This window comes from Saimiri boliviensis, chromosome 2 (assembly GCF_048565385.1).
Source record: "Saimiri boliviensis isolate mSaiBol1 chromosome 2, mSaiBol1.pri, whole genome shotgun sequence".
In the NCBI taxonomy this organism is placed as follows: domain Eukaryota; kingdom Metazoa; phylum Chordata; class Mammalia; order Primates; family Cebidae; genus Saimiri; species Saimiri boliviensis.
In genome coordinates, this window is record NC_133450.1 from 132,580,346 (window position 1) to 132,607,253 (window position 26,908).

A 26,908-nucleotide genomic window follows, 5' to 3' on the forward strand; every position below is an offset into this window, starting at 1 on the left:
TATGCCTCAGTACTTCTACTCTTGTGCATATTTCATAGGGAAACTCTCCAGCTTGTATCCATCTTAGTCAGTTTGGGCTGTCCTGACAAAGATATTACAGACTGGGTGGCTTAAACATCAAAAATTTGTTTTTCATTGTTTTGGAGGCTGGAAGTTGAGAACCTGGGTGCCAGCATGGCTGGGCTCTGATGAAGGCTGTCTTCCTGGCTTGTAGATGGCCACCTTCTCACAATGCATTCACATGGCAGAGAGAGTGAGGTGCTCCTGACTTCGTCAAAACCTAATCACTCCCCAAAGGCCCTGTCTCCAAATACCATCACATTGAGGATCAGGGCTTCAATATATGAGTCTGGGGAGAGATGAGGACACGTTCAGTCCATAACAGCATCTCAACAGATGGGAACAAGAATGTAATAGTAAGACAGTCAATAATAGAACAATGTTGAAACAACTATCCAAGGAAAACAAATTCAGCAGTGAAAGTGAATAAAATACCACTCCCCACAGCAACACAGATGAATCTTGGAAACATAATATATAAAAATTGGTAAAAAATGCCAATCACAAACAACTCCATATAGTATGATATAATTTCATATAGCTCAGAAGCAAACAGAATCAGACAAGTTCAGATATACATACATATTTGATAATTTTTTTGCGGCAGAGTCTGCCTCTGTCACCCAGGCTGGAGTGCAGTGGTATCATCTTGGTTCACTGTAACCTCCATTTCCCATATTCAAGGGATTATCCTCCATCATCCTCCTGAGTAGCTGGGACTACAGGTGTGTGCCATTATGCCTGGCTAATTTTTGTATTTTTAGTAGAGATGGGGTTTCCCCATGTTGGCCAGGCTGGTCTTGAACTCTTGACCTTGGGTGATCTGCCTGCCTTGGCCTCCCAATGTGCTGGGACTGCAGGTGTGAGCCACCGTGCCTGGCCATATTTGATCACTTTTTTTTTATGAGAAGGAAGAGAATGATAAATACAAAAATAACGAGTGTGGCCACCTCTGATCAAAGGACACAAGGATACATAAAAGAAGGAAACACAAGCAAATAATTGATGATCTAGTTTCAGGTCAGGTGCTTGTTCATAGACATGCATTATTTTGTTGTATTTAGAATCTATATTTGTTTCATTTATGCTTTTTTGTCTTAAGTATACATGTAAAAGATAATGAAGGAAAAATGGAAGAGAGCCTTGGCTGAGATGACTGGAAACCATGAATAGAGAGAACTCTTCAGGGCTTTGCCATAAAGGAAGCTGACCAATACAGTGGCAATAGATGTGGAATCAAGGGGCAGTTTTCTTTCTTTTCTTTTTTGTATTTAGAAGATATTATGATTAAACAGAGGGAAAATGTGATTCAGCAGAGAGGAGTCATCGCCGAAGCAGAGTTTTTGAGTGTGTGAAGATTCTCAACCTCATTAAGAATCAGGGAAACTCAGGCTGGTTGTGGTGGTTCATGCCAGTAATCCCAGCACTTTGGGAGGCCAAGGCAGGTGGATCACCTGAGGTCAGGAGTCAGAGACCAGCTTGGCCAACATGGTGAAACCCCATCTCTACCAAAAACACAAAAATTAGCTGGGTGTGGTGGTACATGCCTGTAATCTCAGCTACTCAGGAGGCTAAGGCAGGAGGATGGCTTGAACCTGGGAGGTGGAAGTTGCAGTGAGCCGAGATTGCACCACTGCACTGCAGCCTGGGCAATGGAGCAAGACTCTGCCTCAAAAAAAAAAAAAAAAAAAATCAAGGAAACTCAAATTAAGACCATTATGAAATGTATTATTTTATGCCCATTTGACTGGAAGAAATCACTGAGACATTGGTATTGGATAAGGCCTCAGCTTTACTGATGGGAGTGTGAATTGTTGCCATGACTTTGGGGGATGACATGGCATTGTCTTGTTAATTTGAGCATTTGTACACTTGTGGCCGTAGTTTTTGGTGCCCTGCAGGTGCCTTGGGCCTTTTCTCTTTAGTGTATACCAGTGTGACCTCTAACTGCTAGCATCTGCATCTTCTTGCCTGTGGGTTTTCTCTGGTAGTCAGGGTTTTTGTGCATGACAGGCTTAAAGTTCCACAGGACTTTGCTCCACACAAACTGCCATCAACCTATGACTAACAAGTTAGCATATAAATATCCCAGCTCCCTCGCTGCTGGGGTGTGTGCGCAGGGGAAGAACTGGGAAAGTGTGTGTTTGACACAGGCTTCCTGAGGCCCCTGGTGAGATCCAGTTACAGTTATTTCCATGGTAAAGTGCTTATTAGTGCACTTTTTATTGGTTTCCTTTCATCCCCAACTCTTCCACTAGTGTTTGCTGGCATCACCTCTCAAACGAACATAATCCCTCAAGATCAGCTTCTGGGGATCCCCAGTGCAGACAGAAGTGGTCCCAGGAAGCAGATTCTTGAAACACAATTCTGAAGTTGGATACCATGTCCAACAGGATTGCAGTTAGGGCCTCCTGTTTGGTGTTACGTGGGATGGTGATAAACCTTTGCATGTTTTCTTAGCCCCACGATTTCTGAGACTTTCACCTGTAATGAATCGGCAGGGTCCCAGCCCTACCTTTCCCATGACCAGGAGCCAAGGGACTCCTTCAAGCTTCCATGGCTCTCTGTGTGTTCTTTTTGCCGTGTTCATGGCTGGCACCGTCTCCTTTCCCCTGTGTACACTCTCTACGGTCATGAGAAAAAGTTGGTGACTCCGTAACGAGAGGAATATTTAGCATTCCTCTCGTCGCCATAACAACGACGTGCCCCTGGACCTTGCCCTACCCATGACTTTTTCTCTCCTGGTACTTTGCCTGCACTCCTGTCAGTGACAGTCTGAGACATCATGGTGCCACCACATGCCATGGATGGCCACCCCATTTCCTGCAGGCAATAAATTATACCTGTGCTCCTCAAATAGGTGAGAAACACTCCCAAAAGTCCGTTTTGAAGGCTGGTTTCCTGGGTTCATTTCTGTGATGAATCACTTTATTGGTTGGAGTCCCGACGGAAAGCAGATGGCACACTCGGATCGCACAGGCTTCAAACAGTGGCTTACCGGGCATGCACTCTTCTTCAGCTCTCTGGAAGCGTTTGTCTAAGAAGTTTGATATTTCCCTAAATATTTATCAGAAATCTCCTCTGAAATCATATCTGGTTCACAGTTTTCTCTGGGGTAAGGTTATAAATTGTAGATTAAACTTTATTAATACTTATATTTATCCACTTAGCCAGGTCATTTACAACTCTGCGTTAGCCTCTACTTCCTGCTCATGTGGAGCCTAGTGACTAACCAGAGATGAAAGCTTAGGACCTTCTCAAGGCTTACCTGAGCATACGTCTAGAAATGCATATAGCTGTCTGAATTCCCTAGTACATGTGGGAACTTTTTAAAGTTCTAATTTCCCCACATTTCCTTCCTTAGCCTTTTTCTACCTAGGCATTTCAATCTGCCTGCTGTTGTCCCCTTCCATTATTTGTTGACCTAGAGGGTTGCAATGAGTATATGCCTTTAAATACTTTCCGTGAATGCTGCCCAGGAGGCTGTTCCATCCTGCAGAGAATTCTCTGTGTGTGTTTGTTGGGATTAGTAAAACAAAGGCAAGCTCCTGAGCTGACCCCTGAGAGAGCTGTCAGACAGGTCAGGATTCACAAACACAGATCTTTGATGACAAGGTCTTTTTCACTCCCGCTGGCACCAGCAAATCACACTGGGAAGATGAGCTGCTATTGCCCTGGCTGCTTCTGAGCTGGAAAATGAGAGTTTATAGGCAGGTAAGAAAATCCCACAGTTCTCTCTTCCCCAAATTTAGCAGTATCTTTCTTCATTAAGCACCCCTTGTTTTAAGTTTTTGGTTACATTCTAGAGTTATGAAAAATGAATTCTGTCAGTTTTTTTGCCAGCTTAATTGTTGCTTTTGTAAAGGAATACATTTGTGGAGCTGCCATTTTCAGTGACATTACTCTAGCCTGTTTACATTTAATGTAAATACTGATATATTTGAGCCTAAATCTCCTGTCTAGCAATGTGGTTTTAAAGTTAACGTAATTTTAAATTGACAAATCATAATTAGGTACATTTATGGAGTTTAATGCAATGGTTTTTGTTTGTTTGTTTTGAGACGGAGTCTGGCTCTGTCATCCAGGCTGGAGTGCAGTAGCGTGATCTCAGCTCACTATAATTTCCGCCTTCTATGTTCAAGTGATTCTCCTGCCTCAGCTTCCCAAGTAGCTGAGATTACAGGCACGCGCCACCACGTCCAGCTGATTTTTGTATTTTTAGCGGAGACTAGGTTTCAGCCTGTTGGCCAGGCTGATCTCAGATTCCTGACCTCAAGTGATCCTCCCACCGTGGCCTCCCAAAGTGCTGGGACCACACCTGGCCTGGTAACCACCATTCTAATCTCTAATTCTCTGAGCTCTACTCTTTTTAGATTCCACAAATAAATGAGATAATGGTGTCCTTGTTCATCTTCTTTTATCTCTTTTTCTTTGCCTTCCTTTGGACAGACTTTCTTACAGTTGCATTTTTTTTCTATTAGTTTAATTTATCAAAAAAGTATCACTAATTGTTTTATCTTCTTGTCAGATGATGCTGTTATTAGCCCTTCATTACTTATATGTGATTGTTATGTATTTTGTTTTAATTTTCTGTCCTCGCTAGGCATCACATCATCATCGTTATTAGTCAATAACTTAAAATATACTTGCCTGTGTACTTCACACTCTTGAATTCCTTCTTTCATCTCTGAGGGTTCCTCTGGGATGCTTTTCCTTCTTTCTTAGCATACCTTTAAGTAGTTCCTTTAGTGTGTGTCTTCTGGCAACAAATGTTCTGTTTCATCTGAAAATATTTGTTGACCTTTAGCAAAAAATTAGAAGTTGCAAGAAAAGTACAAATAATTTTTTTCCGAATCACTCAAGAGAGTATTTTCTTTTTTTACCCGACACCTCCTCCCTCGTGAACGTTCTACAAATCAGGACAGCTCCTATATCATGGCTATTTATATTAGAAACCATGGATTCAAACTTATGCATCAAATTACAGTCCAGTACCGTGGGATTCATTCCAGCTTCTCCCTGTAGTCTGTTCTTGAATGCTATAAATAAATACCCGAGGTTGGGTAATTTATCAAGAAAAGAGGTTTAATTGACTCACGGTTCTGCAAGCTATCCAGGAAGCATAGTGGCTTCTGCTTGGCTTCTGGGGAGGCCTCTGGAAAATCATGGTAGAAGGCGAAGATAAAGGGAAGCAGGCACGTCTCACATGCCTGGAGCAGGAGAAAGAGAGACCAGGGGGGTGCCACACGCTTTTGAACAGCCAGCTCTCGGGAGGACTCTATAAGGAAAACAGCACTGGGGAGCTGGTGCTAAACCACTCATGGAAGCTGCCCCCATGATCCAATCACCTGCCACCAGGCTCCGCCTCCAACACCGGAGATCACAGAGCCACGTGATCCAGGCCATAGCACTCCCCTTTGGTATTTGGAATGCCTTCTCTCTTTTCCGTTCTTTTCAGTATGTTTACCTCCTTGGCCGATCCCCTTGCATGACCAGCCTGCCTTCTCTGCCAGTACTCCCTTCCCCTCTGCCATTCTGACTCCCCTCCATTCTAGTCTGCACTCCCTCCCCCTGTGGAACGTCCCCACCGCGCTTAAGATCTGACTTTCCACATCAGGCTGCCTGCTGCTGCTCTTGTGGGTGCCCCGAGCCCAGACTCTACACTGGCTTCCCACTCTGGGCCCCTGAATCTCTCCTCCCACCCCACATGCAGACACCCCCGACCCTTGATATGCTCACTGAACAGCTTCCAGTCCGAACTGCTCTTCTCGGGAAGGGAAAGTATACTGGGTTGAATGGAGTCACCACCAAATTTATGTCCACCCAGAACTTGTGAATGTGGCCTTATTTGGAAAGAGGAACTTGGAAGATGTAGTCAGGATAACATGCCATTGTGGAAGACAGTGTGGCGATTCCTCAAGGACCTAGAAATAGAAATTCCATTTGACCCAGCAATCCCATTACTGGGTATATATCCAAAGGATTATAAATCGTTCTACTATAAGGATACATGCACACGAATGTTTATTGCAGCACAGTTTACAATAGCAAAGACCTGGAACCAACCCAAATGCCCATCGATGATAGACTGGACAGGGAAAATGTGGCACATATACACCATGGAATACTATGCAGCCATAAAAAAACGATGAGTTTCTGTCCTTTGTAGGGACATGGATGAACCTGGAAATCATCATTCTCAGCAAACTGACACAAGAGCAGAAAATCAAACACCGCATGTTCTCACTCATAGGCAGGTGTTGAACAATGAGAACACATGGACACAGGGAGGGGAGCATCACACACTAAGGTATGTCGGGGGAAATTGAGGAGGGACAGCAGGGGGTGGGGAGTTGGGGAGGGATAACATGGGGAGAAATGCCCATTATAGGTGATGGGGAGGAAGGCAGCAAACCACACTGCCATGTGTGTACTTATACAACAGTCTTACATGTTCTTCACATGTACCCCAAAAACAAAAAAAAGAAAAAAGATAACATGAGGCCACCATACAGTAGAGTGGGTCCTAGACCCAGCACGGCCAGTGCCATTTTAAGAAGAGGGACAGTTAGACTCAGATACAGGGACAGCACTGCATGAAGACAGATGCAGAGGCTGGAGCCATCTGCCTGCAGGCTCGGGAATGCCCAGGGCACTTGGCAACCACAGAAGCTGGAAGAGTCGCGTCTGGCACTGCCCTAAGTTCTTTGCATATGTCACCTCATGTAATTTCCAGAGACACATGGTGAGCTCGATATTATCAGGGTCCTAATGATAAAAACGTTGCTGATCCGAGGGCTCAACAAATGAGGGCGTGATTAGAATTGGTATTAGAGTCCAGTGTGCTTGAGCACAGAATAAATACTGTTTTTCTGTCATATGTGATATCTATGAGTGTATATTGGGTACTGGGCTATAAAGTTGATGGAGCCTTTGATAATATACCATGTAACGTGATCTTCTAATGATACTGGCGTAGTCATAGTAGTGTTATTCTTGTTGAGAACTGATGCTGGAGAAAAACAAGTTTGTCTAAGCTAAAAATTCAAATCATGTGTTTCAGAGATGAGATTGTCAACCAAATATCTCAGCCTCAAGTCATCCAGTGGTCTTTCCGCCACATCAGGTATGATGAAGCCTCTGTCTCTTTGAACATTGTCTGTGAACGCTGCTCTCCTGTTTATTTTTTATTTCTATTTTTTTTTGAGACGGAGTTTCATTGCCCAGGCTGGAGTGCAGTGGCGCGATCTTGGCTCACTTCAATCTCTGCCTCCTGGGTTCAAGAGAGTCTCCTGCCTCAGCCTCTCAAGCAGCTGGAATTACAGGTGAGTACCACCATACCAGGCTAATTTTTGTATTTTTAGTAGAGACAGGGTCTCACCAGGTTGGCCAGGTTGGTCTGAATCTCTTGGCCTCAAGTGATTTGCCTGTCTCAGCCTTCCAAAGTGCTGAGACTGCTGGCATGAGCCAGCACGCCTGGCCTAGATGAGATTTTCTATGTATTTTATTCTATATGAATAATATAGAATTTTTCTATATTATTCTTTAGGGTATTTCTTTAAGTATGGAAAGGTTTCTGCAATTGCCACTTTAAAAATGTTTCTCCTCTTCTTTCTCACTTCTCCTTCTGGGACTCTAACTATTTATATGTTAGACCTTATCGGTGGACACTCCCTTCTTTTAACCCTCCAGTTCTTGTCTATTCTTCATTCTGCATATTTTCTTCTGACCCAACTTCTGGTTCACTAACTCTTTCTTCAGCTGTGTTAACTCTGCTCTTAAACCCATCATTTGAGCTCTTAATTGTACCCTTCAGTGCTAAAATTCTAAATTAAAAAAAATCTGCTATGTGTGTTTTATAGTTTTCAATTTATGATGAAATTTTCAGATTGTGTTTAAACTCTTCAAACCTAGTAACACTATTATTTTATTAATTTTTAAATTTTATTAACTTTTATTTTTCTCAGGAGACAGGCCTCACTGTCACCCAGACTGGAGTGCAGTGATTCAACCACAGCTCCCTGTAGCCCCAGACTTCTGGCTCACGCAATCCTCCCATCTCAGCCTCTCGGATAGTGGGGGCTACAGACATGTACCACTATGCCCAGGTAATTTTTTTTTTTTTGAGAAGGAGTTTCGCTCTTGTTACCCAGGCTGGAGTGCAATGGCGTGATCCCAGCTCACCACAACCTCCGCCTCCTGGGTTCAGGCAATTCTCCTGCCTCAGCCTCCTGAGTAGCTGGGATTACAGGCATGTGCTACCATGCCCAGCTTATTTTTTTTTGTATTTTTTTTTTTTTTTTTTTTTTTTAGTAGAGACGGGGCTGCACCATGTTGACCAGGATGGTCTCGATCTCTTAACCTTGTGATCCACCCGCCTGAGCCTCCCAAAGTGCTGGGATTACAGGCGTGAGCCACTGCGCCCGGCACCCAGGTAATTTTAAAACATGTTTTGTAGAGATGGGGTCTTGCTATGTTGCCCAGCCTGGTCCCAAACTTCTTGGACTCCTAAAGTGCTGGGATTACAAGTGTGAGTCACTGTGCCTGACTCACAGGAGGAGGGTGGGTGGGGAGGTGAGGAATCAGAAAGGACATACTGGGTACAGTGAACACTGCTTAGATGGCGGGTGCCCTAAAATCTCAGGTTCTTCTCTACCACCAGATTAAGTTGACCTCTGATTTTGAATTCTACTGGAAACCAGCCAGAAGCATATGAAAATCATCTCTGGAAAATTATAATATCACTTTAGGCTCAATGGCTCAACCCAATACTTCTGAATACAATATCTGGCACCCAGGCACAAAGAGCCAGACGTGCAAGGAGACGCAGCCCCACGAGGAAGAACCACGAAACGGAGGTCCACAGGGGCTGCAGACCGCAGCTGTGGGAATAACCAAACGAGGACATTCTTCCTATTTTTTATTCCAATAGTTTTTGAGATACAAGTTTTTGGTTTTTGGTTACATGGATGAGTTATGTATTTTTATTATTTCTAATACTATTTAAGTAATAACATGCAATTTTTGAATATTTTGAATTACTTTTGAATACTTTGCATATTCTTCTGGATGTTGTTTCTGCTCCTCCTCTGGGACTCCTGTGCAGAGACTGGTGGACCCTGTGACTTCCCTCCTCAGCCCCGTGTCACTTGCTGTCCTGTGGCTCCCAGGAAAACACACAACCGCCTCCCACCTGAGTCCCTCTGAGGGCTTCCTATCCCCACAGAGCGATGTCCGAGGCTGGAATCAGGGCCTGCCTGGCCCCGTGCAGTCTGGCCTCTGGCCTGTCCTTCCAGCCCACTGCTTCCCAAGCCCGACGGCCTTCCCATGGCTCTTGAACTTGGCAAGCACGTTTCTGCCCCGGACCCTTTCCCCCCATTCCTTCTGCCTGGGATGCATCTCTCTGTGGTTCATGTCCCCAGGGACATGTCCTGGACACCTGGCATTGATGGCCACACCCTCACCTGGCACTGTTGTCCTTTACGGAGTGTTTACTACTTTTTAACTGCGTTTCCCCGTCTTTTGTTTTCTTGTTATTTGTATTATCCATTCCCCGTTGAGACCTCAGTGCTACAGTGCAGGCACCCTGCATGTGTCCACCTTAGCACGTGCCCGGCATGCAGTAGGTGTTCAATGAAATCACACCGGAAGCTGCTTTCTATTGACTTTTAACCATTTCCATGTCTTCTATTGGCTATTTGTGTCTGCAGCTTGCTAAAGTGAACTCTTCTTCCCACCTTTCACTGAAAGCTTCTTCAAGGTCGAGTTTGTCTCATTCATCATGTGTTTTTTTTGACATTCATTTACATGGACTCTGTGATAGTTTTAGGTGTTAACTTGGGCAGGCCGTAGTACCCAGACACTTGGGCAAACACTAGTCTGGATAGTGCAGGTGATCTTTAGATGCTCTTAACACTTCAACCAGTGAACTTCGAGAAAGGCGGATTATCATCCATAATGTGGGTGGGCCTCATCCAGACAGTTGGAGGACTTAACAGCAAACAGACGGTGGTCCCCAGGAGGAGGCGTCCTGCCAGCAGGCTGAACTTCGGACGGAGCGGCAGCCTCAGCTGTCCTCGGTCTCCAGCCTGCTGGCCTGCCCGGCAGATTTTTGGACATTCATCTCCATAACTGTGTGAGCCAATTCCGTAGACTCTCCCTCTCGCGCCTCTCCCTCCGTCCACACCCGTGGCCGTGGCCCTGCGTCTGTCCACATCATTTCCTCTTGGTTCTGCCGCTTGGGAACCCGCGTGGACTCTCTGATATTAGATTCTTGGGTCGCTTCCTTTCCTGTGGTGTTTACTTTGTTTCTGTTGGTGGCTCTGTCCTTACAGACACTTTATTTTTTCCCCTGTAGGCAAATTTATCAATCTTACTTTCCCCTATTCCGGTTCTTAGCTTCATTCTGAGAAAACTCTTACTCACCTCAAGAGAACACAGATATCTTGCCATACCTTCTTCTGGTCTGATTATTGATCTGTAACAATGCTGGTCCTTAATATGCTTTTTGTCCTTACAGTGAGAGCAGAAATCCTTTCTCTTTTCTCTTGCATTTCCCCAATTCTGTTTTGCGTTCTTGTCCCAATGAATGTTTTCTAGAATAAACTTGGCAAGTACAGACCCGGCTGTGGCCACAACCACAGACATCAGGGCCTCGGCGGGAGAGGTGCAGGCCTCTGGAAGGCCTTTGGGGCTGGAGACTATGGCCTGGTTTCTGTCCAGGTCTTGAGAGGCCTCTGTCCCCAAGTCTAGCGGGGCAGAAAGGGCTCAGATCCTTCCCCCAAAATACCAAAGGACAGGAGATGGGCTGGTCCCAGGCAGGTGGCTGGCAGTGAGTGGCGGGGTCAGGCCCGGCTTGTCAAGTGTTGATTTAGCTGTGGGAGGCACACATGTCCTGTTTGTTCCCAGCTGGAAACAGATGTTTCTGCCCTGAGTGCCAACACAGAGGGCGGCGTCTGGGCCCAGCAGGCTGCGGTGACACGGGTGAGCTGCAGAGCATGAGGGGGCGAGCGCCCAGGCCCCTGTCACGGGGCTGAGTTACGGCCATGGCTTCGGTGCCGGGAAAGCTGTAAACACAGCCCTGTGCGGGGCCCTGGGCCACCTGCGGCCGTCACATGCCCCCAGCAGACAGATTTCTGTAGTTGGTCAGGACTCAACGGACATTTATGTAACATGAAAAGGGGAAGTGGAGCTGGAGGCAGCTCCCTGAGTCATTCTCTTGGAGCGGTTCTGTCGGCTGAAGGTTCAGGAAAACAAGTGTGGCTGAGGCTGGGGCCGTGGACATTTGGGCAGGTGCACAGGCTGTGCCGGGTCAGTCCCGGCCCTAGAAAGCAGGGCAGGGTGGGGAGTTTGCTGGGGACAATGCGCGTAGCGTCGTGCATTTTAGGGCATTTTTAAGCTATGATTCCTAGACAGAAACAAAGCTCAAATACAGACCGTCTGCCCCACACCAGGTTCCCATTGTCCTCAGGGAGTCACAGGTGGCGGGCTCTGGAGCCCGGGATGTCTTCCCACCTCCCAGGGGGCCTGTGGATGGGGCTTCCTGCAAATTCAAGGCCCAAGGGACAAGCCAAGAGCTGCCTCCTTGGGGACAGCGGGGCGGCAGCTGTGATAGCCCGTGGAGGGCTTCGTGCTTAGGGCAGAGGTCTGAGCGGCTTCCTCCGCTGGCCAGCAGCTCTGAGGGTGTGCCCGGCCCGACTGTTGATTCGTCCTTTCACCGGGAGGGCCACTTTGGCTGGCTGTGCTCTCAGGGAAGGCGATGGTGAGGCGCCCGCAGTGCAGATGGGTGTTGGGAGCCAGTTACACTCTGAGGCCAGGCCCAGGCCTGGGGGCACTGGGGCTCCAGGCTGGCTGAGGGCAGTGGGTCCGGCCTGAGAGTTCTGGCTTTGTTCTTGCTGCAGTGGGTACCTCTCTGTGGGTTTGAGTGGGCTGCCCTGACAGATTTATGTTTTAAAAAGACCGCATGGTCTGTGGGGTGGGGTGGGGCTGGAGGGTCAGCAGGAGCCTCTGGCTTTGGGGTCACAGCACTTTCTCCTCTGTCTCACGTCTCCCTCTGCCTCCCTCATATGACACCTTCGGTCACATTCAGGGCCACCCAAAGAACATCAGCCCCTCTCCTCATCTCAAGGTCATTGACTTGGTCACATCTGCAAAGTCCCTTTTGCCATGTAAGATCTGAGAGTCACAGTTCTGGGAATCAGTACACTGCTGGGGCCTGACTGAGCCAACTACCCACCTTCCGTTGTGTTGGTTCAGATGCTGCTGGAAATCGATGCTCGGTGCCACAAAGGAAAATCAGCACTGAGACAAAGGATCGATCTTTCAGCAATGCAGTTTTTACTTCCTGGACTGCAGGAAGGGACCCTCACTAGCCATCATGCCAAGAGAGTACAGTGAACAAAGGGATACACACAAATTTATCCCTTACACATTTGGGGTCATCCTCACTGCTGTGTCTGATCTCCGTTGGCTGGAGCCAGACCTCACCATGTAAACTAAAACCCGATGGCTAGCAACTTAACACTTTTCTAAACAGGTGAAAGCCATGGAGAGCTGGGACCTGCCTGTGAGCACGTCCAGCACAGACATCGTGGTTAAAGTGCAAGGATGTAGAACGTACTAGGTGCCTGTAAGCATAGCGTGTCTAACAGCTACATAGGACAGGGCTTCACACAGAGTTATGAGCACGCTTATTCTTTAGGAAACTTTAAAAAGGAGCTTTCCTACTTCCCACTGATGTCTTGAATGGGAGGCACACAGCTGACTGCCAGTGCTGACGCCTGGGGTAAATGTGCACATTTAGGGACAGATATGAGTTGAAACCATGAACAGACGCTGTTGGAAGCCATATTGATGACAGCTCCTCCCTCGTGCCTTTTCAGTGGCTCTGGAGTTTTCCACTGGATGTTCCGTGGTTTATTGAAACAATTTCCTACTTAGGAGCATGTAGTTTGTTTTCAGGTCTTTATGCTGCAAAGCATATTATTGTCCATGTACCTTAAAGTACTTGTTCACCTCTATTTGTAGATTAAATTCAGCTCCGCATGCTGTGGGGCCTTGGGAAACAGTCATGGTGGAAGGGAAGCAGGCGCGTCTCACATGGCAGCAGATGAGAGTGGTTCTTTTCTATCTTGTTTTTATTTATTTCCTAAATCTATGCTTTGAAACAGCCTTTAAACAAACTCCAAATTACACAAACTTTTTTTTGCAATAAGAATAAATTGTAAATGACTTTCTTATAATTTTTAAAAATAAAAAACACATCTTATTTTTTGTGATGTGCTTTGTAGACAGAATTATATGTATTAATTAGAATTTTAACTCTTTGTCACCTTAATTTCTAGCAAGCGAGTTTTAAACATTTGCCACATATCACTATTTTATAGATGAGAACAATTTTGTAATTTTTTTTTTTTTTTTTTTTTTTGAGACGGAGTTTCGCTCTTGTTACCCAGGCTGGAGTGCAATGGCGCAATCTTGGCTCACCACAACCTCCACCTCCTGGGTTCAGGCAATTCTCCTGTCTCAGCCTCCTGAGTAGCTGGGATTACAGGCATGCACCACCATGCCCAGCTAATTTTTTGTATTTTTAGTAGAGATGGGGTTTCACCTTGTTGACCAAGATGATCTTGATCTCTTGACCTCGTGATCCACCCGCCTCGGCCTCCCAAAGTGCTGGGATTACAGGCTTGAGCCACCGCGCCCGGCCCAATTTTGTAATTTTTAAAAGCATGTTTCACCATAACATAGTTTTTATGTGTATTAATAGACCCAAATAAATTTAGTCTTTCTATGAAATTTCTATAAAACTTAAGAAGCCAAGAACAAACATTTAGGTTCAGTAATTTGTTTTAGTTTTCAAAATCTTATTTGGAAATGGCCCAGACATTTAATAAATATCTTTTATTTAACTAAAGATAACATAACTTTAAGATTTTAAATTATGTAACAGTTTATTTATAAACATTTATTTCTTTACATTTATCTTATTTATTTATTCTGGAGACTGCGGTCTTATGGAATTGCTCAGGGAGGCCTGAACTCCTGGGTTCAAGCAATCCTTCTACCTCAGCCTCCTGAGCAGCTAGGACTACAGGCGTGTGCCACAACACCAGGTTTAATTAATTTATTTTTAACAATTTACCTAGATTATTTATGAAAATTGAGATATCAGATAAAGCTAGTCATCATTTAAAGTTATTTCCATTTTAACCATTTTTATAGCCTGTGACTATCAGATGTTCACTTAAGTGAGAAAGTTAAGTGTATGGGTATTTCGTCGGTAACTCAGAAGATATAGCTGTTGTTATTAAACCAGCAATATTAAATTAGTCTTTTTTTTGAGATGGAGTCTTGCTCTGTTGCTCAGGTGCTCAGGCTGGAGTGCGGTGGTGCTGTCTTGGCTCACTGCAACCTCTGCCTTCCAGGTTCAAGTGATTTTCCTGCCTCTGCCTCCCAAGTAGCTGGGATTATAGGTGCACACCACCATGCCTGGCTAATTTTTGTGTTTTTAGTAGGGATGGAGTTTTGCTGTGTTGGCCAGGCTGGTCTCGAAGTCCTAACCTCAAGTGATCTGCCCACCTTGCCCTCCTGACATGCTGGGATTATAGGCCTGGGCCATCACATCCAGACAAATTAGTCTAGAACTCTAAATTTTCCTTGATGTAATTTGCCCATTAGTTAAAAAATGTGCACAAGGATGAGCCATAATATGCAGCCAGCTGGAGTCCCGGAAAACTTGGCATGCCTTGATATTGAAAAATCATTCCCCTTCTCGTTAATCCCTTGACAGTGAAGAACATTCTACAGATTCGATGAGGCCATGCTGGCAGTTCAGACTGGTGCTTTAGATGGTGCCCTGGCAGCTTTTAACGAGCCAGCATGTGCTCACCATTTACAATGTTTATTTTGTTCTGAAAAGATTTTTAGAAAGAAGCAGACGGAAAGAGCGGAATCATTTACAGATATATGTAATCACAGCAGAAGAAGTCAGATAAGGGCGCTCTCAAAAAAGTCAACCCAGGCACGCAGATCCAACAACATATTAAAGGAGGCACACAGAAAGAACCGGTCACCGCACCAGAGAAGACATCCCTCAGAGACGGAGTGCAGACTCTGTGAAACCAGAGTGCTCGGACCAGAGCATCTTCATGCCAAACAGGACTTGCCAGAAAAGGCAAAAAGTCCTTTTTCATCGTGGGAGGGAGGTAAGGTCCTTTGTTAAGGTAGTCTGAGAAGCAAAACAAACCCCAAGTAATATTAAAAAAGCATCTTCCAGAAAGAGGCAGGGTTGTCCTGAGAGAAGACTGAGTAGGTCGGAAAAAGGGGACCGGGGAAGCTGAGAGCGAGAAGGCTCAGGCGAAGACTGCACGCCGGCCCGGGAATTGCCACCGCCTTCCAGCAGTGATCCCGCTCCACATCCCACCTCTGACCCCATTTATCTCACCCTAAGCAACAGAGAGAAGCTTTCTGAAAGGGAGAGGTATTTACTTGGGAAGAGAGCACTGCAATGGGACGTGTGCCATAGTGAACAGAGCACGTATTCAGGGAGGCAGAGGGAGACCAGGGCTTTCACAGGAAGAATCGGGAGGACCACACGACCATTTTGAGGTGATGACCCTCGGCCACAAGGATCAGCGACGAAGGCCACACCGGTCTGAGGTTGTGCAGGTCCTCCCAGGAGCATTTTTTGGTGCTGAGGTTGTGATGGCCTCTGTGCCAGTCGCAGTTTTTGCCGAGTCCTTCGCGATAGTTCTTGTTGCCAAGTGTTTGTGCACAAGGACTCTCTTCTCTCCTTGGCCTTCCCAGCCTTTATTTGTCAGGAAGTTTTTGTTTTTTTTTTTTAGTACAGGTGACTCCATTTTGATCCTGATGACTTCCACACACTACAGACATAGTGGCTTAGAAAAAACAGAAACTTATTTCTCACTGTTCTGGAGGCTGAACGTCCCACACCAAGGCTCCAGCAGATGAGCGTCTGGTGAGGCCTGCACCCCGGTTCACAGAGGGCATCTCCTCACAAGTGAGTAAGGGTGAGGGAGCTCTCTTGGCTTCTCTCATAAGGGTGCTAATCCTCTTCATGGGGATATCAGTTTTGATCTCATTGCCCCCCAAAAGCCCCATCTTCTAATTCATTACACTGGAGGTTGGGATTTCAGGGGGAAATGCATGAATTTGTGAATGTAAGAATTTCAGGGGGACACAAATGTTCAGCCCTCAGCAGATGGTAACAGGAGGGCCGACCAACAGCCGGGTCCCTGCTGAGTCCCTTTCAGATGGGATTTTATTTACTTCTCACCCCACCCTATCTGACAGGTGCATTTTCACCCCATTCTGATGAGGAGATGGAGGGACGGGGGTCCAGGCTCTTGCTCACAGCATGCAGACAGTAAGAGGTGCAGGCAGAGACACAGAACGGGCTCCACATGCAAGGTGGTTCTGGTGCCATCTTCTCATGGTGTGTGCCTGCGTAAGTGTGCATGTCTGTGTGTATGTGCGTCAGGAGCATGTGTGTCTTTGATGCCTGTGTGCACATGTGTGTGCAGGTGTGAGTCCATATGTGCGCATGCAGATGTCTGTGTCTGCAGACCTGCACATGCATGCCTGTATGTGTGTGTCCATGCCTGCATGTGTGTCCATGTGTGTGCTTGTGTGTCCATGTCTGTGTTCCTGTGCCCATGCCTGTGTGTGTGTCCATGCCTGTGTGTGTCCATGCCTGTGTGTGTCCATGCCTGTGTGTGTGTCCATGCCTGTGTGTATGTGTGTCCATGCCTGTGTGTATGTGTGTCTATGCCTTTGTGTGTGCATGTCCATGCCTGTGTGCGTCCATATCTGTATTTGTGTCCATACCTGTGTGTATGTGCGTCCATGCCTGTGTGTATGTGTGTCCATGCCTGTGTGTGCCCATGCCTGTATGTGTGTCCATGCCTATGTGTATGTGTGTCCATGCCTATGTGTATGTGTGTCCATGCCTGTGTGTGTCCACGCCTGTGTGTATGTCCATGTCTGTGTGTATGTGTGTCCATGCCTGTGTGTGTCCATGCCTGTGTGTGTGTCCATGCCTGTGTGTCCATGCCTGTATGTGTGTCCATGCCTATGTGTATGTGTGTCCATGCCTGTGTGTATGTGTGTCCATGCCTGTGTGTGTGTCCATGCCTGTGTGTGTCCATGCCTATATTTGTGTCCATGTCTGTATGTGTGTCCATGCCTGTGTACATGTGTATCCATGTCTGTGCGTCTGCCTATGTGTGCATGCATGTGGGTGTGCTGCATATTTGCAGGTGTGCAGCTGCATATGTGCATTGCATGTGTGTGCCTCTGTGCTTATTCGTGAGCCGTGCACATGTGCATGTGTGTGTAGATGCTTGTGTGTGTGTGGCTCTGTGCTTATTTGTGAGCTGTGTGCATGTGCGTAGACACTTGTGTGCGTGTGTGTGGCTCTGTGCTTATTTGTGAGCTGTGTGCATGTGCGTAGACACTTGTGTGCGTGTGTGTGGCTCTGTGCTTATTTGTGAGCTGTGTGCATGTGTGTAGGTGCTTGTGTGCGTGTGTGTGCATGTACAGGTGACTGTGTATGCTTGTGTTTGGTGTGGGGAGGAGGGTTTCTTAGCCCATTAACTTCAGAGCAGGGTCTCCGCTCGGTTTTCCTTGCCGTGACAGCTGGCTGCTGTGTTCCCTGTTGCTGCTGACGCCCCAATTCCATCCCCATTGCCCTCAGCTCCCTGTGTCCTTTAACTTGAGGTGAATCCAGACCGCTGGGACAAAGAACAGGAGGCAGGTGAAATGAACCAAAGCGTGTTTATGGGGAGGCCAGGGGGCAGCAGTTGGGACTGGCTGGCTCTGGGGAAGCACAGGAAGGAGGCACAGGGGTCAGGGCCAGGGCAGGGATGCTCTGCCTCGCTGAGGAGTGATGGGCGCCCATCCCCCGGTCTGGAAGACTGGGTTCTGTGGCAGACAGAGCAGAGCTGGGGGCAGGGGCTGGAGCATTTTCCCACATGCAGCAGAGTCCAAGGTAGGTCTTCTCTGCTTTCTGGCAGCCACGGGTGAGGCACAGAGGCCGCTTCCCTTCCCCGTAGGTACAGGGCATCCTGCTCTCCCGGGGCTACTTCACCTGCAAGAGAGCCCTTGGGGTCAGACAGGGGCCTGGCAGCCTGAGGGGTACAGAGGCAGGGGAGACAGAGGGCCCTCAGCCCATGGATGGCCTGCACGTCCTCTAGGCTCCCTCAGCTCTGCCTCTGCCTGGCCCAGGATCCCTGGACCAGCTCCGGCATGTTCCCTGGAAGGGCCCCATACCCACCCCGAGGGGCATTCAGGGCCCGGCTGCTCCCCTGACCTTGATGAAGGTGACAATGCCACTGTAGAGGAGGGTGAGGACAAACAGGGCCACGAACGTGGACAGGGTGGTCCACAGGCTGTCCACGTCATCCACGGGCGTGTAGTCATCGCTGTTCTCATCCTCGCTCTGAGGGATCAACGGGGTCGTGGCCAGGTCTGGGGAGGAACAGGGGCCGAGTGAGAAGCTCCCTGGTCCTGAGGGCCAGGCTGCCCCTCCGCCCACCCTGCACAGGCTGGAGCTGAGCTGACAACGCATCTTCACTAGAAGCCTTGGCTCTAACCACTGCAGCATCTAGCCTCACTGCCTGAGAGGGAGACTTGTGTTGGGGGCACAAGGGCACGCTGGGTATCCCGGTGCACATGGGCACACGTGGTGCACACACCCACACCCACACCCATAGGACTGTAGCCTGGAGCCTGGGGCATGGTGGCAGGGCTGTCTCCAGTGAGCTCCCGCTCTCTCCCGCATCTGTCCCCTTGACAAGCCTCTGCCCACAGTGTCCTCCCTGCCTGGACACATCGCCTGGACACTTTCCTGAGTGGGACAGGCAGATGGAACCACAGACTCTTGTGGACTGTGCTCCCGTGACAAGGGTGATGGGGGGGGGCTCTTTGGCAGTCTGCACACATGGAGACCTTCCTTAGGAAGTACCCAGGTGACAGGATGTGGAAGACTAGACACGGCTGGGCAGCAAGCAGAGCGTGGCTTCTCCTTGGGCGGATCAGTGAGTGCCCTGACCTGGGGGCTGACCCAGGAGGGCAGGAGGGGCCAGGAGGGGAGGTCCAGGCAGGGCGATTCTATCCCAGCAGCAGGAGGGGGTGGTGGAAGGGGCTAAGCAAGGTCTGGCATGAACAAATGTGCATATAGACTGTTCCCTATGGCTGGAGATGGCAGCGGGGCCCGAGGCAAGCCTAGGCCGGGAGAAACACTTCCTTGGCGAGCACAGCCCCATCCGCGAGGAAGAGCCCGTGGGCAGGCAGGAAACAGCGACAAGAAACAGCCACGCCACAGGTTTCCTAGTGTTCATGCAACAAGCGTTTATTGTGTTGTGCGGTGAGCTCAGCCAGAGCTGCTGAGTGGCGGCTGCGGACAGATCTGGTCCAGGGGCCTTGTCACGGGGCCATGGTCTGTTAAATCTAATAACAAAAAATCGGTGTGTCTTTCTGTTCCTATCATTTTTCCAGTGATTCTTATTGCATCTTACAAAGGCATTGCTCCGTGAAGAACTGGAAATTCAGAAAGAAGCTGGGTTCTCTGCCATAGATAACGGGAAATACCTGGAACATGGGGCTTGTGGTCTGGGTGGGTCAGGGAGCTCCTGCTCCTCTCTCTCAGGTGAGGGCCGGGGTGCTCAGACACTGTACCCCTCCTGCCCATGTGCACACAGGAGCCCCTCCCAGCACCAGCTCACTTCCTCCTCACTGCAGCCCAGGACAAGAGGGGAAATCGAGGCAGGAAAGGCATGGGGCTCCCTTGGACCAAGGTGCCAGAATCCTCTGTGGGATAAGCCTTGGCTCTAACCACTGCAGCATCTAGCCTCACTGCCTGAGAGGGAGACTTGTGTTGGGGGCACAAGGGCACGCTGGGTATCCCGGTGCACATGGGCACACGTGGTGCACACACCCACACCCACACCCATAGGACTGTAGCCTGGAGCCTGGGGCATGGTGGCAGGGCAGTTGCCAGCCTCTCCTGGGTCTGGCCAGGTGATGGTCTAGGCTCCCCGGTGAGATCCCAGACTGCCTGTGCCTGGGGATGGCCCCCAGCTGGGTGTGGGAGCCGGGAGGGGTCAGTGTGGAGCCCCTGGTGGAGGGTGGGCAGGCAAGGTCAGGAGGCCATGGCAAGGATGGGAAGGTGCAGGCTGAGCCTGGGGCCCAGCACAGATGGTGCCCTGACCGGGAGGAGGCAGTGGACAGGGAGTCTCAGCCCCAGGTGGGCAGCCGTGGGCTGGGGCTGCAGCTTCAGGGGAGACCCTCTCACGGGGATGGGAGGCTGAGGGACTGAGAAGCAGCTGCTGCTGCAGGGGGATAGGGGTCCCTGCAGGGTCAGGTGGGGCACCCATGGCTGTGGGGCCCACCTGTGTGAGGCAGGCAGGGTCACACACAGAGGTCAGATACTGTCCTCTGTGAGGCCACCTCACAGGGCCACTCTGGGGGAAGGCCCATGCCGGGAGTCAGGGCTGCTGGGAGACCCCGGGGCCAGCAGAGCTTGGGACAGCCCTCGCCCCTGCTCCATGTTGATTTGGGTGTCTTCCTTTCTCTGGCTCTGCAGGGCAGCCTGGGGGCATGGGTGCCTGGCTCCAGCTCATGCCTGGGGCCTCCTGCACCTCCCTTGGCTGGGCAGCTGGGGCTCGGGCAGCAGGCCTGAGCTGGGCAGGCACCCTCCTGCTGTGTGTGCAGCCTGGGCCATGCTCAGGTTGGGGTGGGGCACTGGTCTGGGTGCCATGCCTCAAGGGGGCGGCCAAGGGTATGCCTGGCAGGAGGCTGGGGGCCGGCACTCCGGGGCTCTGTTCCCTCTGCGCTTCTGAGCAGCGTGGTCAGCGCCCACTATGGGCATGTGTGGGGCAGGCCTTTCACTGGGCTCTGAGCCCAAACCTGACATGTGGGGTCTCTGGAGACGCCTCTGACTCCCAGAAGCACTGACTGTGCTCTTGGATGGTCAGACGTCCCCAGGGAGGGCAGCTGCTCGGGCGACCATGTTCATGTTCACACCAGGGAAGGCCTGTGCCCAGCGCCCAGCCATGGAGAGCATCTTGGCAGGAAACCACAGCTCCTCTGGGCACAGCCAGGGGTCGGATCCACCTCTCAACTGTGCCGGCCAGCCTGGGCCAGCACACGGTGTGGACAGTGAGGATAGGCACAGGGACATCTGTGGCCCATGGGCACTGGGAACCCTGCACTCCTGCCGGACACCGAGAAGGGGCCCATGTGCCCTGGGCAGCCTTGGCTCGCCCCACCCCTGCCCGGTGTGAATTCCAGCTCCTTGTGGCCCCCCACTGAGTTCCCCTCCCAGCCCTGGGCCTGATGGTGACTCACAGCTGACATCCAGGCTCAGGCTGGCGTTGAGCAGAGTCTGGGAAGCCTTGTGATGGACCTTGCACGTGAAGGTGGCTGGCTGAGGGCTGGGCGGGACCGGGACACGCAGCACACTCCAGGCCTGGAACATGGTGCTCCCGGGCTGCGGGGCAGGGTGCGCCGTGGCAAACCAAGAAGCGTTCACCTCTTGCTGGTCCTGCAGCCATGTCAGGAGGACGTTGGGGGGCGAGAAGCCGGACACCTTGCACAGGAGCCACGAGGCCACCTCGGGAGGGGCAGATGAGGCCAGCAGGTTCAGGGAAAGCTTGATGGGCGCCTGGGCAGCTGCGGGGAGGGGGAGGAGGAGGTCAGATCTGTGGGCAAAGGCCCACTGGGCATGGGCGCTGCAGTTCTTGGTCCAGCCCAGGGCTGCTGCCTGCTCTCCCCTGAGCAGATGTGGGTCTTTGATGCTTCCAGAGCTCTCTGTGCTGTGGCTGCCAGGCGGGACTCACCCGCAGCCTGGGTTTTTCCATCAGCCTCTCTGGGGAGATGGCTGGAGTGCCATGGGGGGCAATGGGGAGGAGGCAGTGTGGGGGACATGCTGGCCAGAGGCAGAGAGGCTTCCTGACCTCACCCACCAAGCCTGGGACCCTACCTCACCGCACCCCGACCCACGCGGCACAGCCCTCCGAGGGACCTGAGACACCCCTAAGAGCTTCTTCCTCAGTGCACCCGGAGTAGGCGTCTGGTTCCGGGCGGACCCTGACTTTCCTCGTGGGGGCCCTTAGGGGTCACGAGTTTCTAAGTGTTCAGGGCCCGCCCACACAGCAGCAATTGCTTCAGTAGCTTAGGCCAACTGGTGATGGGGCCATAGGTGTTTTGATGGACCAGAGAAGAAAACCAGGGGCTTTTGTCTCGCCCTCTTGTTCCTCTTCCTCCTCCTTCTCTTCTCCTCCTCTTCCTGTTAAAATGGTTTTAATTGACAAAAATTATATATGTTTGTCAGGTACAACATGATAATCTGAAATCTGTGTCCATTGCGGAACGGCTCAGTCCAGCGGATGCCTAGGCCTGAGCTCACAGGCTTGTTACTTCCTGTGGCGAGAACACTGAAAATCTACTTTCTTAGTGCTTTTCCGAATACAACCCATTGTGACTAACTTCAGTTCCCGCGTACAAGGGACGTCCTGCGCTCATTCCTCCCGGCTGAGGTTCTGCGTCCTTTCACCAGCATCTCTGCAGCCACCAGCCGGCTCCCGGCAACCCCACTCTGCTCTCTGTGTCTAAGGGTTTGCCCTTTCAGCACTCAGAGGCAGGTGCCATCACGTGGCTGCTCTCTCTGTGCCTGACTGACTTCACTCAGCAGAAGTGCCCTTCAGACTCATGAGCGTTGTTGCCAGTGACAGGATTTCACTCTTTTTAAAGGCTGAATAGTATCCGCTGTGTGTGCATGCCACATTTCTTCACCCGTGTGTCTGCTGGGGGGTGTTTAGGTGGGTTCCATATCTTGGTGTTTGTGACTAGGGCTGCCAGGAGATGGGAGGGCAGATGTCTTTTCTAAATAGTGTCTTCTTTCTCTCTGGCTGCATCCCCAGCAGTGGGATTACCAGGCGGTATGGTAGTTCTATTTTTCGTTTTCTGAGGAAACTCTGTCTTGCCTGCTTTCCATGGCAGCTGCGTTAATTGCCCTCCCATGTGCACCAGGGTTTCTTTCTCCACACCCTCACCAACACTTGTGACGTTTTGTCTTTTTGGTGGTAGGAATCCTACCAGCTGTGAGATGATATCCATTCTGGTTTCAATTTGAATTCCTCTGAAGGTTAGTGAGGCTGAGCATTTGTTCATGTACGTGTTGGCCATTTATAGGTCTCCTTTTAATAAATGTCTACTGAGATACTTTACCTACTTTTAAATTGAGTTATTTGTTTTCTTACCACTGAGTTGTCTGAGATCCTTATACATTTTGGATACCAGTCACTTCTCAGTTGTAGGTTTGCAGATAATTTTCTCCCAGTCTATAGGCCGTCTCTTTGCTGTTGAGTGTTCCCTCTGCTGTGCAGAAGCCTTTTAGTTTGACATGATCCCATTCGTGTATTTTTGCTTTGGCTGCCTGAGCTTTTGGGGTCATGCCAAAAATCATTGCTCAGACTAATGTCATGGAGTATCCCCCCTATATTTTTTTCTGGTGGATTTATCTGTTCAGCTAAACCTTTAGACCCCTCCACTCCCTTCTCCTTCCCTCTCCTCCTTTTTTTTTTTTTTTTTTTTTTTTGAGATAGAGTCTCACTTTGTTGCCGAGGCTGGAGTGCAGCAGTGTGTTCTCAACTCACTGCAACCTCTGCCTCCCTGGTTCAAGCAATTCTCCTGGCCCTGAGGCCAGTTTGTCAGCCTGGCCAACATGACAAAACCCTGTCTCTACTAAAAATACAAAAATTAGCCGAGCATGATGGTGCACGCCTGTAATCCCAGCTACTCGGGAGGCTGTGGTCTGAGTAAGAGCCCTTGGCTGTCCTGTCGGAGGCTGCGCAGGGGAAGCGCCTCCAGCAGCAGACCAGGCCGTGGGGTGTGATCGGGCTCCAGGGCTGGCCGCCAATGCACTCAGCTCCTTTAGTTGCTGAGTCTCCACTGCCCATGAGAAGAGCGGAGGGGGACGAATGCAGGTACCTGGCTCGGGGAGCCGATACCCTCAGCGTTCTCACGGGAGGCTCTGGCCCATCTCCCTGCATCTGATCTGCCACCCCAAGCCCTGGTGCTAGGCACGTTTACAGGCGGGAATGTCACATTTCTGTACCTGCAGAGTGGAGGCAGATCCTGGCCCAGGGTGAGGGCACCGTAACCACCCATCCAGGCAGGGGCCACCATGGCTGTGCCACACCCTTGGCAGAGCTTGACCACACCCTGGAGGGTGGGCGAGGGACAGCCATTCTGCCTGTGGGTGTACCCACCTCACTGCACTTCTCCTAGTACTTGCCGCCACACTCAGAGAGGGTCAGGCATGTACCTGGGTTCTCCCGAACACGGAACCCCTCCCCGGCCACGTGGCCATCTCAGGCGGTTCAGTCACAAGCTTTGGACTTCTCAGATAAACTTCCTGGAGAGGATTCTCTTTCCTTCACCATTCTGGGGTGGCAGGCAGGGTGAGGGGGAGAAGCAGGCTGGCTACCAGGACTCAGCACTTGGAGATAGCCAGGCCTTGGGGAGGCGAGGGTCACAGGGAGGGGTTGTTGCCGCCCGAGTGACAGGTGAGTCCACACGCTGGGCCGCCTTGGCAGGGTGGCTCCCTGTGAGGCTGCGCACGTGTCCACGCCTCAGCTCAGCAGTGCGGAGCTGGGTCCAATGGGCCAGGGAGCCCTGGAGCTGGCCCTGCGTCCACTCTGGGAGTCTGCGGCTGTTTGGCACCTGCTGGCCCACAGGCCGGAGCTGACTGGAGGTAGGGGTTTGTTAGAGGCAGTTCAATATCCCTTTCCTTACCCAACGTGTGACTTGGAGACTCAGACAAGGAGTTGTGAAGGGCTGCCTGGAGGAGGCAGCTGAGGAATGAGCAGCTAGGTGGGGGTGGGATGTGCAGGGAAAGGGCTTCTCACCTGTGTTCCTGGTGGCAGCTGGGATTCTGCTTGCCTTGGAGGGGCTGCCCTCTGCTTGGGTTGGTGTTTGGGATGGTGATTGGGGTGGTGTGGTGGACACTGAGGGGGACTTCCGAGACTCTGAAATCCGAGGAGCAGTGCGGGTGAGGGTGAGGGCAGAGGCACGCGGGTACCAGGGGCGGGGTTGTGGACAGGAAGGTGGGGGCATGGCAGCCAGGTGGGCAGAAGGGAGGGGTGCAGCATGGGGTGGGAGCTTGGTTGTGGGGGGCCCCTGCTCGGCAACCACCTTTGCTAAGCAAGCTGCCTCCATGCAGTTGGGGGAAGGGTCTGGCAGGAAAAGGATCTGAATGTCGGGACATGGGGCTGCAGAGAGAGGGAGCAGAGGGGCCAAGGGAGAGGGACTGATCAGGGGAGGGCTGGCGGGGGTACAAACGGTGGGGGAGAGGGGAGGTGGGGCCGCCCCATGGCCCAGCCCTTGCTTCTGTCCTTGTGGTCAAGCTCTGAGTGGAAGGTGTGGGGGTCCTGGGGGCCTTTCTGGGTGATCACCAGGGCCACCTACCCGGCCAGGGGAAGGTCTTCTCCATGTTGCTGTTGCTGGGGGTGTGCCGGACGATACATCTGTACTCGCTTTGGTGCTGCAGGGGGACAGGGGTGGCGAGCTGGCTGCTGGTCATGTAGCTCTCCCCTTCTACTTGCACCTCAGGGAAGCTCCTCTGCGGCTGGGTCCGTGTCCCCAGGTGCCAGGTGACATCCACGGGCTTCGGGTGGTACCCAGTTATCAAGCAGGCCAGGGCCATGAAACTGTCATTCTTCGGGAGCTGGCACGCTGATGTGATGGGGAACACGTGTGGAGACTGGACAGACCCTGGAAGACAAACACAGCGGGAGTCTGAGGCTGGAGGCTCTCAGGACGAAGGGCAGGGCAGGGAACCCTGGCAGCAGGCAGGTGGGGGAGCCAGGGAAAAGGGGTCCAGGAGGGCTGGACCGAGTGGCCTGCTGCCGCTCCTGCGCTGTGAGTCAGAATAACTGAGTGGAACCCGTGGCCTTGTAGTCACTGGGCTGCTGTTGCCAGAGCCCCTGGAAGGGAAGGCTCTTTCCTCCAGAGGCTTTGGTGCCCCTCTGGCCACTCCTGTGGCTCCCCTGCCCAGGCCCCCAGCCACTGGTCCTCAGCTGCCCTGCAGGGAGCATGGGGTGCCATAGCCCTGCCAAGGGCCCTGTGTCTGGCCCTCTGAGTGGCTTAGGAGGAGCTGGTGGGATTGGGTCCTCCTGTTCCTGATGCCTGGCTCAGGGGCTCTGATGCTGGGACAAGCCCATGAGCTGGCCTGGCCCCTTGTAAGGGCTGTCACTCGTGGTCAGCAGGCTGTAGGGGTGGCAGGTCCCAGAATGTATGGCTCCCTGCTGGGCTTGGCTCTCAGAATCCCTTTCCTGGAGACCTAGGTGCCCAGGGAGAAGGGCAGGAGGGTGGGGCCACTGCCACACCAGATGACCTCGTGTACCAAGCGGAAGACAGGAACACCTGGTCCCACCTGAGCAGGACAGTCAATGTGGGGGTGGGAGATGGGGTGGAGGCAGTGGGAGCCATGCTCTCCCTCATCAGCAACCCCCACCCTCAAAAGCATCCCACTCCAGGAGGATTGAATTGATGATTAGACACTGGCTCATACTTTCCCCAGTGAAAGGTTCTCGACTCAGCAAGGACCTCAATTAGGAGTGGGCACACTTTCTTTTAAAGGGCCTGTAATCCTGAGCGAGTGCAGGGTCCTTGCTGGGTGCCTGGTGGCCCTAGGTGCCCTGTCTTTATCTAAGGAGGCCTTTTCTATGCTCCCTCTGCCTCCTCCCCTATCTTTCCACCCCCACACTGACTGTCCCTGCTCAGGGGGCCAGATGTTCCCTTCTTTCGCTTGGTACACGAGGTC

At 50.9% G+C, this 26,908-nt stretch overlaps 1 long non-coding RNA gene and 2 gene segments (V, D, J or C); 1 reads left to right on the top strand and 2 right to left on the bottom strand.

The window, feature by feature from the left end:
• LOC101053130 (immunoglobulin gamma-1 heavy chain-like) overlaps positions 1-26,908 on the bottom strand; it is an 80,961-nt gene that overhangs the window by 34,659 nt on the left and 19,394 nt on the right.
• Positions 841-21,938, top strand: LOC141582534 (uncharacterized). Of its 3 annotated transcripts, XR_012515372.1 has the most exons (7): positions 841-3,774; positions 6,230-6,370; positions 7,124-7,186; positions 7,269-7,385; positions 8,028-8,168; positions 8,374-8,494; positions 14,981-21,938. It is a non-coding gene; the product is annotated as an uncharacterized LOC141582534 (long non-coding RNA). The 3 variants fall into 3 exon arrangements; XR_012515371.1 differs by having other exon boundaries at positions 841-6,370; XR_012515374.1 differs by lacking the exons at positions 8,028-8,168; positions 8,374-8,494 and having other exon boundaries at positions 841-6,370.
• On the bottom strand, positions 17,214-26,423 carry LOC141582483 (immunoglobulin heavy constant delta-like). The segment is given in 5 exon segments: positions 17,214-18,169; positions 18,392-18,549; positions 21,430-21,753; positions 24,993-25,112; positions 25,552-26,423. Coding segments are annotated over 5 exon segments (849 nt in total).